General features: G+C 38.8%; 1 protein-coding gene across 3 annotated transcripts in view; it reads left to right on the top strand.

Moving 5' to 3' along the window:
• KATNA1 (katanin catalytic subunit A1) overlaps positions 1–10,605 on the top strand; it is a 39,534-nt gene that overhangs the window by 28,126 nt on the left and 803 nt on the right. For all 3 annotated transcript variants that reach the window (XM_073894080.1, XM_025866310.2, XM_073894081.1), the window contains 6 exons: positions 2,117–2,238; positions 3,724–3,829; positions 5,518–5,676; positions 8,531–8,657; positions 9,176–9,310; positions 9,811–9,937. In XM_073894080.1, coding sequence (XP_073750181.1) covers positions 2,117–2,238; positions 3,724–3,829; positions 5,518–5,676; positions 8,531–8,657; positions 9,176–9,310; positions 9,811–9,937 — 776 coding nt within the window. The remainder of the gene's footprint in view (positions 1–2,116; positions 2,239–3,723; positions 3,830–5,517; positions 5,677–8,530; positions 8,658–9,175; positions 9,311–9,810; positions 9,938–10,605) is intronic.

Genomic DNA, 10,605 nt, shown 5'->3' with positions numbered 1-10,605 from the left:
TTTATTTATTTGACAGAGAGACAGCAAGAGAGGGAACACAAGCAGGGGGAGTGGGAGAGGGAGAAGCAGGCTTCCCGCCAAGCAGGGAGCCCAATGTGGGACTCGATCCCAGGACCCTGGGATCATGACCTGAGCTGGAGGCAGATGCTTAACCAACTGAGCCACCCAGGCGCCCCTGTAGGTCATTCTTGACTTTACTAATAGGTGTTGTCTGTTTTTTTCATTTTCAGTGTTGCTAGAGGTTTGTCAGTTTCATTCATGTTTTCAAGGACCTAGTTCTTTGTTTTATTGTTTACTGACTGAGCCACCCAGGCGCCCCTTATTTATTTTTTTTTTTAAAGTTGTTTGTGTGTTTTTTTAAGTAATGTCTACACCCAACGTGGGGCTTGAACTCACGACCCTGAGATCAAGAGTCTCATGCTCTTCTGTCTGAGCCAGCCAGGTGCCCCAGCCTTCTCCTAAAGGCTGCACAGTACCTCCCTTGAATTTTTTATGTTCGTATTGGATAGTGAATATGTATATTGTAAGATGCTTTTTTGACCATCTAGTTTAAGACTTTTGAATATATAAATATTGGTTAAGCGTAGATGTTAATACCTACTTTAGATAGCACCACTGACAAAGAAATATGTATGGGCAAAACAATGTTAATGAGACAGGGTAAGAATTCTAGTACAAGACCAAGTAAATGTTTACCCTAATGCAGAGCTTCATAAATTTTCTTGCCTTATAAAATTCATGAGTGTCTGTATGTTTTCACAGCACCTCAAGGACCAAAAGAATACCCATCCATTGGTGAAGAAGTTAGGTTCAGACAACTTTGCTGTGTCCTAACAGTGCATGTTGGGCACTGCTCAGTTTCTCAGACTTTGGAGGCAGAGTGGATATTTCACTCTGATTCCTCTTTCACCTTGATTTTTCCCACTATTTCTTTTATCACAGAAACTGCCAGAAACCCAGCTTCACAAAAATATGGCATTATTGAAAGGAATGTAGCAGGGTTTTTTGTTTTTTGTTTTAAAGATTTTACTTATTTATTTGACAGAGAGAGACACGGCGAGAGAGAGAACACAAGCAAGGGGAGCAGGAGAGAGAGAAGCAGGCTTCCCACTGAGCAGGGAGCCTGATGTGGGGCTCGATCCCAGGACCCTGGGATCATGACCTGAGCTGAAGGCAGATGCTTAACGACTGAGCCACCCAGATGCCCAGGAATGTAGCAGTTTTAATGTAGAAACGGAACTACCTGGAGCTGATAATTCTCCCAGTGTTCAACAGATAATGCTGGGTTTCACTTAAAAATGTAAAATATCCTGCAGTGCTCTGTCAGTTTGCCATTGTACCCTGGAGTACTTTAGTACAGAGCTTAGGAATTGTGGCCCTAAAGGTTGCTGTCACAGAGGGTGGGAGGGAATTGCACTGGGGAACTGAGAAGTCTCTTGGAGTGGGGTGGGAACAGTGAAAAGCAAAATTTTAGGAGAATTGATGAGGGCTGGGTAGGTAGTTAAGAGTGAGCCGTAGATGGGACACCTGGGTGGCTCAGTCGGTTAAGCGTCTGACTTTTGGTTTTGGCTCAGGTTACAACCTCGGGGTTGTGAGATGGAGCCCTGCATGGGACTCTGTGCTCAGCGTGGAGTTTGCTTGAGATTCTTTGCCTTTCCTTCTGCTCTTCCCTCAACTCAACGTGTGCACTCTCACTCTCAAATAAATTAATTAAACCTTTAAAAAAAAAAGTGAGCTGTAATCTTTGCTATGTAAACCATCTGTCTTTAACCTTATCTCCTCTAAAGTTTTGAGATAAATACCACACATGCCTGATATTCACCAGTAACCACAGTGAGATGTGTTGATTTTTTTGATCTCACCAATTCGTATGCATAATATTTTTGTTTTTCTTTAACAATTTTGTCATACTTTTTATGTAAAAGTAAAAGTTGAATATGAAACTGTAATAACTCATTCTGATGTTGGTATAGAACAATGACTTAATAGTCTTTGACTCTCTCATTACTTGTACTATTATATTAGCTCTTCGAAAAATATCACTGGAGTCCAGTCTGTGTTTCTGAGTATAATTTTTGAGTCAATCAGAAGCTCTTGTGTTTTTCTCCCGATGTAGAACAAATCACCTGCTGCAGTTACCGACCCAGAGACAAGTAAATTTGATAGTACTGGATATGATAAGGACTTAGTAGAAGCTTTGGAAAGAGATATAATTTCTCAGAATCCCAATGTTCGATGGTAAGTTGTATCATAACAAGATAATTGGGTGTTGATAATGCTTTTAGGAAAAGCAAAGGGAACCATTTCTTTTCAGTAAATGCACTGAAGATCAGTCCTTGGGAATGGAACGAGAGTGCATGCAATATGAACCTAGCACTTGGTTTGGGCTATACCAAATTCTTGTCTGAGATTTTTATTTAATAAAGTAACAAATGATACTAAGTTTCTATTAAATAAAAAAAATCTTCCAAAGATCACAGAAATTTCATCTTCTTTTGGGGACACCCTCTAATGGTGAAGTGGCAGGGATTCTTACACATGTGTATTGTTTGCTTTTGGTTTTTGTTCTTATGTAAGCTCTGTGCTTGAAGTGGGGCTTGAACTCACGACCCCGACCAAGATTAGGAGTTGCAATGCTCTGTTGACTGAGCCAGTCAGGTGCCCCATTGTTGCTTGTTATCTATAGTTTATCCCATGGATGTTGCTTTTATTTTCTATGACTTTGAGCAGTGATTCTCAACTTGATTTATTATATCTAATCGAAGAACTGTAATTATCACTCAGTTCTAAAAGCTCCCTTTCAAAAAAAAATTAAAAAAATAAGAGACCCCTTTTCCCACATTCTGTTAAATATTTTTCATTAAAATCTTAACGATTTTTAGGGGCGCCTGGATGGGTCAGTCGTTAAGCATATGCCTTTGGTTCAGGTCATGATCCCAGAGTCCTGGGATCAAGCCCTGCATCGGGCTCCCTGCTCGGCGGGAAGCCTGCTTCTCCCTCTTCTACTCCCCCTGCTTGTGTTCCCTCTCTCGCTGTGTCTCTCTCTGTCAAATAAATAAAAAAAAAAAAACCTTTAAAAAAAAAATCTTAGTGATTTTTAGGTATGGTTTTGGGGATATTTTAAAGATATTTTTTGGTATTTGGTACACAGTGAACATGTATTTTCATGAAAATGCCACATATACCAGTAATAGTAGTAGCAGTAAGAGTTTTCTTTTTTTTTGCAGTAAGAGTTTTCTAGTGGTTGGTGATGACTTCATAGTAGTCTCTATGATACCCTTTATCCTTGGTGTCTACCTCTTAGTAGGGTTGGGGGCAAGGCAGCAATATTGTAGCCTTGTCTCTGCTTTATGTCCTTTTTTGTACTTTGTTGTTTTTTTTTAATGGGCTCATTGTTTTTAAATCATGGAGTTTATGGGATGAGCATCACAGGGGCAGGAATTTAAATTGAGACGGCATGATAAATACTTGGGTGCCTGTAGACCAGTGGTCTCATTCACCAAGTTGGAAATCATTATTGCCAAGAATTGAAGATTCCAGTTGTGCTCCATGTAGACTGGCTGGTGTGGCAGACCTCATCACAGTGTGCCGGCTCACCGCACCTAGGGAGGGGCTTCGCAGTCTGGCGACAGTGTAAGCCGTGCCACTTTGGTTTGTAAGGGTGACTGCATACAGTTAAATATATCATCTAAGAGGGTACTGATAAAATATCTCCTCTTTCAGGGATGATATTGCTGACTTAGTAGAAGCTAAAAAGTTGCTTAAGGAAGCTGTGGTGTTACCAATGTGGATGCCAGAATTCTTTAAGGGCATTAGGAGACCATGGAAAGTAAGTTCATTGTTGTTAATGGTATTGTCAAAGTGAATGGCAAGTACATTGCTATAGAAAACCAGTATTTATCTTACTCAGGGGAGTGAGAGGAAAGAATTAGGTAAGGAAAATTTTATTTTATTTTATTTTTATTTTAAGGAAAATTCTAAATTAAAAGATATGTTACTCCAAATTTTATTTAGACCAAAAGCTTATTGCAAGGCTCCCAGGATAATAGGTATAGTGTGACCCTTGGAAAGTTGATTTAGAATGAGCTCGTATTTGTAAATAAGAACAAGTTGCCTAATGCAGAACTCCATTTGGTGTATCTGCTACAGAACTTATATCCTCTACTTCTTGCAGTTGTCCTTAAGAAATTGAGACCGACCTGCATCAAATGGGTACTTTTTATTTTTTTTTTAATTTTTTATTGTTATGTTAATCACCATATATTACATCATTAGTTTTTGATGCAGTGTTCCATGATTCATTGTTTGTTCATAACACCCAGTGCACCATGCAAAACGTGCCCTCCTCAATACCCATCACCAGGCTAACCCATCCCCCCACCCCCCTACCCTCTAGAACCCTCAGTTTGTTTTTCAGAGTCCATCATCTCTCATGGTTCGTCTCCCCCTCTGACATACTCCCCTTTTCTTCCTCTCCTGTTATCTTCTTCTTTTCCTTTTTTCTTAAAATATGTTGCGTTATTTGTTTCAGAAGTACAGATCTGTGATTCAACAGTCTTGCACAATTCACAGCGCTCACCGTAGCACATACCCTCCCCAATGTCTATCACCCAGCCATCCCATCCCTCCCACCCCCAACCACTCCAGTAACACTCAGTTTGTTTCCTGAGATTAAGAATTCCTCATATCAGTGAGGTCATGTGATACATGTCTTTCTCTGATTGACTTATTTCACTCAGCATAACACCCTCCAGTTCCATCCACGTCGTTGCAAATGGCAAGATCTCATTCCTTTTGATGGCTGCATAATATTCCATTGTGTATATATACCACATCTTCTTTATCCATTCATCTGTCGATGGGCATCTTGGCTCTTTCCACAGTTTGGCTATTGTGGACATTGCTGCTATAAATATTGGGGTACACGTACCCCTTCGGGTCCCTACATTTGTATCTTTGGGGTAAATACCCAGTAGTGCAATTGCTGGATCGAACGGTAGCTCTAATTTCAACTGTTTGAGGAACCTCCATACTGTTTTCAAATGGGTACTTTTTAAAAAAAGTCGTGAGCTGATCTGAAAAGAGACTGAAAAAAACTTCCTTGGATTTAGAAAATGTGCCAATGGCTAACTCTGTACTTATTAAGTGAGAAGCAAGCTACAAAATTCTGGACATTCTTTGAGTACAACTTTGTAACAAAAAAACTAATTTGTTTGACCGAAAGACTAGCCAGAAATATACCCAAATAATATTGGTACCTGTGTTAGGGTGTGATTATTATAATGTCACTGTTATAACATTGATTTATTTTTCTCATTTCTGAGTTCCAAATTTTTAATAATGTGATTTTCTTTTATAATGAAAAAGTAATTTGGTGATAAAGTATCCTTTTATTTATTTTTTATTTATCTTAATATTATATGAGTTGAAAATTAATTCTTAGTAATGGAATGGAATTCTTGTGAATTAGAACAGTGGCAGGTAAATCTTTCACTTATGTTATTCTTTTCCCTACAGGGAGTGTTGATGGTTGGCCCACCTGGCACAGGAAAGACCCTCCTTGCTAAAGCAGTAGCTACGGAATGCAAGACAACGTTCTTCAACGTGTCTTCGTCAACTCTGACTTCCAAATACAGAGGGGAGTCTGAGAAGCTTGTTCGTCTTCTGTTCGAAATGGTGAATGTTTGAGACCACTCTGATGATGCTCTACCTCTAAGCAGGGAGGAAGTGAGTTGTAACTATCTCCAGTGTGTAGAAAAGCTAGGCAGGATGGCACTGCACCCAGAATGTGAGTCCCATGCCCTCGAAGCACATGAGTAGTTGGAGTTTTTCTGTCTCCTTTCCTCTAGAGGAAGAGCCATCTGTCTTGGTTTATGGGCATGCTCACATTATGGGATCATTCCTAATCTGTTCTGGGAGTTTGAAATTACTATGTTTTTTAAATCAGTAGGCTTATTTATAATATGGTAAATTCAGTGTTGTGACAGTAATGTGGAACAGTGAAAATCAAGTAGTTATGGAATTTAGATCACCTGCAGTCTATTAACTATGCTGAATACCTTGAGTTTAATGATCCAGACTTTGGATTGCTACTCCTTTGCTTGTTACTTTGAGTTCCTTTTTTCCTTCTTCAACTCCCACTAATCTGAGTATCAGTAGAAGGAATCATAATTCAACAAGTTCATACTAGGGTGTTTGGATTAATTTCAACAGATTTTTAGACTTTAGACCCTGGTAAGCTTCACTGATTGTTTCAGTCTTGCCTCATTTAAGAAATAGTGTAGTTATATGTATCAGGACAGAGTTATGCTTGTTATATGGACAGTGACTCTAAAGACTCCATTGTGGACAAAACCTTAGATGACCATGTTAATACGATACTAGATCTTACTTCCTAGACTCAGAATAAAACAAAACAAGCAAATGAAAACCCGTACAATTTCAGGTTATCCATTTTCATTTTCTGTAAAGGTTTCTTCCTGTTTCAATTCCCATTTTCTCCTTCAAGTTTGACAATTCATATGGCAGGATGCAAATTCTAATAGGTTCTTAATAGTTTATCAGTAGTTTATACTGCAGTAGGGGAATCTAGTGGAGAACCTCTTAGATGAGTTTGGAAAATTAGTTTGCCCTTTGCTTCAGGGGAGAAAGAATTCTATTGCCAGGATTCCAGAATATCTAGGCTTTTTAAAAATGTAAAGTAAATAGAACGAATGGCTAAGTATGGAGTCTTTAGGGTCAGGTGACCCTCTGTTGTCACTTTTTTAGCTGGCTAACTGTGGGCAAATTCCTTCCCTGATCCTCAGTTGCTTTCTCTGTAAGAGGATGAGCGTAATACAGGTGATAACCTCTGTAATGTTCAGATGGTGAAACGAGCTGATGCGTGTGAATTGCTTACTACAGAGTCTGACTCACAGGGGCTAATAGATATTAGCTGTTCTGTTTCAGGATTATTTGATATATTTTCTAATGGAGAGTTTATATTCAAGAAAAATGACCATTTTCTTCTGTGCGGGGAAGCCTCTCACAGAGTGCTAATTTACATTATTTTTTATGGTGAGGTTTATGAAGGCATATCAAACGGCTTATTTTTTACCGGCTTCCCTCATGTCAGCCATCTTTAAATACATGCCTGCTTCTCTGGAGTCTGTGACTTTGAGTTGCTTACTACTGAGTAGGGGCTCAGTCACAGGCCAGTTTGGAACTTCTGCCTTTGGAACTTTTGATTAGGGCTCATATTTAAAACTCAATAAAACTGGCTTAATTTTTTTTCCTGTTCCTCATATGGACTCTCCCCAGGAGTGAAGTACAGCGTCTCCCATCTTGTTTTAACTGCTCTGTAGATGACTTGCCTCTCCCCAAGGGCCCAGCCCCATTCCCCAGAATCTCTCAAAGCAAACATGTCTCAAGGCCTGTATTTTCTTTTTTTTTTTTTTTCAAGGGCTGTATTTTAAATAATGCCACTTAAATATAAGTCTGTCGAGGATTTTTCTCATGACATGGTAACAAACACATACCAAAATTTAATGGTATAATTTTTGTTGTATTGTCAAGAATTTTCATTTTCAAGTATCAGAAACCTGATGATAAGTTTAAACCAAAAGAATAATATATTGGGTCATGTAAGTAGGAATTTTCAGAAGTTATGTGCCAGCTTTTTAGACCTAGCAGGATCTAACAATTCAGACGTTTTTGGGGATGTCTCTTTGACCTTTGCCTCTCTGTTTACCTGTGGGTTGGCTTTGATTTTGTGTGGTGGCTGCTATAGCCATCAGTGCCTTAAGCCTTGTTTTTATTGTCTTTATTGGTAATCCCGAGGAAATCAGCCCTCATTGGATATTTCATTTAAAAATAATTAACTGTACAGGCACCTGGGCGACTCAATCAGTTAGGCGTCCGACTCTCCCATTTTTGGCTCAGGTCATGATCTCAGGGTTGTGAGATTGAGCCCCACGCTGGGCTCTGTGCTCAGAGGGGGAGTCTGCTTCTCTACCTCTCTGTCCCCCTCTCTCCCTCTGTCCCTCCCGTCACTCGTGCTCTCTCACTATAAATCTTTAAAAATAAAAAAAATTAACCATGAACTTCTTTAGTTACTGTATTGTCATTGTCAATGACAATGTCAAATGAAAAATGGCAAATTTAAGTAGGATTTCTTAGAAGGAATCTATATGATTTTATTTAAGGTAATGATTCTCTGTAACCAATTTTTTTCTAGAACTGTAGAACACTTACCAATATCTATAAATATTTTCCCACCATTGTTGACCTTATTGTTGTAGCATACATGATAATTCTGTATTTATATCACTCATGAATAAACACATATCACCTTTAAAGTACTGCCATATAATATTTAAGTCTATGGTAAGTTTCCATTAGAAGCTGCCTTGTAGCTGCTCCAGTTTATCTTTTCCCAGTAGTAGGACCAGAGAGAGATGTGGTGTGGCAGGCTCCTGGGCTCTTTTCTAATTGCTGTAGATTATTTTTTAAATGAAATAAAAACCTGGTGTTACATGGTTTCTTTATTTAGGCTCGATTTTACTCTCCAGCCACCATATTTATCGATGAGATAGATTCCATTTGTAGTCGCAGAGGGACTTCTGAAGAGCACGAAGCAAGCAGAAGGGTGAAAGCCGAGCTGCTGGTTCAAATGGATGGTATGCATGTGTCTGTGCATTGACTAAGTTCTACTCCTAGGGCTAAGCGACACAGCTCCTGCCAGCTAGAGAGGGCTGGCAAGTAGGTCCTGGAGATCGACAGTATACTAGGGACACGGACTGTGGGGACATGCCAGAAATAATGGCTGTTCACAGAGCACTCATGGGCATATGCTCGGATTTCTTATGTTCAGCAATGAAACTGAAATAAATGCAAATAAATTTGCCTTAGGGATATGTATGTTTTTGAAAAATTTTAGAAATTGCTATGTAGTTAAGCTGAGCTGGTCTTTTGAATAAATCTATTTTGAGTCCTTTTTTTTGCATATTAAAACTTACTTTTCTTGGGCCACAAATTCATATATGTACCATTTAGCTTTAGAAGTCCTAGGGAAGCTTAACAGTTACACTACTTTGCAATTTAGTGCTAAATATGTGATGATCTTTTAAGTAGTTGAGCTTTATTTTCTATACTCTGACTTCCTGTCTTTTTATATTCTCCTCTCCCTTTTTTTTAGGTGTTGGAGGTGCTTCTGAAAATGATGACCCTTCCAAAATGGTTATGGTTCTGGCAGCTACTAATTTTCCCTGGGATATTGATGAGGCATTAAGACGACGTCTTGAAAAAAGAATCTATATTCCATTACCATCAGGTTATCTGCATTTGAATCTTGTCTGAAAGCTCATGTTAAGTCTTAGGTAGTTTTGCTTAGAGATTTTAAAATTTGGTAGTAATTAATTTTCCTTTAAAGAGACAGATGGAGGATGTCTTTCCTTATATTAACTGATTTGGCTATATCTAGAACCTGAAAGCCTTGGTACCAGAAATATTTTTTTTTAAGATTATTTATTTGAGACAGAGAGTGAGTACACAAGCAGGGGGAGAGGGAGAAGCAGACTCCCCGCCAAGCAGGGATCCCGACGCGGGGCTTGATGCCGGGACCCCGAGACCATGACCCAAGCTGAAGGCAGACACTCAGCTGACTGAGTCACCTGGTACCAGGAAATTTTAAATTTAGAAGGGCTCTTAAATTTTTAAGCAAATGAGCTCTAAGAATTGGAAAGCAACTTCTCATACAAAGTAGACTTGAGAAAAAAATAATGGTATGTTTATGTTGAAGGCTTACATTTTTAAATTTGTTTCCATCATTAGCAAAAGGCAGGGAGGAGCTGTTACGAATAAGTCTACGTGAACTGGAATTGGCTGATGATGTTGACCTTGCAAGCATAGCAGAAAATATGGAAGGTTATTCAGGTGCGGACATTACCAATGTGTGCAGGTATGAATTATTTTGAAAGCATAGGGTTTTGTGGGTATAAACTTCTGTTACGAAGTTTTTGTGCTGAATTAATAAGATGGGTGAAGAATAAAGACCACATTAGAATCTCTAGTCAGCGACACGAGTTTTGGTATGAACTTTATGTGGTAAGGTGCTGGTAAGAACTTGGGTATCTTGCATGTCACTGAACAGTCTGCAGTGCATTTGAAAGCTACAAGTTCAAGAAGCTAATATTAGAACAATTGGTATAATACAGAAAATCAGTAATTGTCTTGGATTAAAAAAATGTTGGGTCTACTTATTCAGTGTACTTTTTATTAAGAAATGTGAAATGGATTGGGCATACTCCAGGAGAGTACAATCTCTTTCAGTACAAGTGTCCTAAATATGATAGGAACAGGAGTAAAAAAGAAAAAAGACAGTCTCTAATCCAGTTGATTCAAGTAGGTTTTGTCCTAAGCTGAGTATTAGTTCATATGTTTATTAGCAAGGTACTCGTTGTGAAGTAAGCATACTACACAGGCTTGTTGTGGGCATCAGTGAGAATGTGTGTGAATGGAAAGCAGCTGCAGGTGGCTGTCCCTCTGCATAGATGGTGCCTGTTATTAAAGATGAAATTTGGTGAAAGGAAAGGTCCTTGAGTGTAAAGTTTCTTCTTTTTAAAAACA

Source organism: Callorhinus ursinus, unplaced genomic scaffold, assembly GCF_003265705.2.
Source record: "Callorhinus ursinus isolate GAN/ISIS: 27379988/994484 unplaced genomic scaffold, GSC_fseal_2.0 scaffold6, whole genome shotgun sequence".
In the NCBI taxonomy this organism is placed as follows: Eukaryota; Metazoa; Chordata; class Mammalia; order Carnivora; family Otariidae; genus Callorhinus; species Callorhinus ursinus.
Note: the sequence above shows the minus strand (reverse complement) of the source record. Positions and strands in the feature narration are given on the sequence as shown.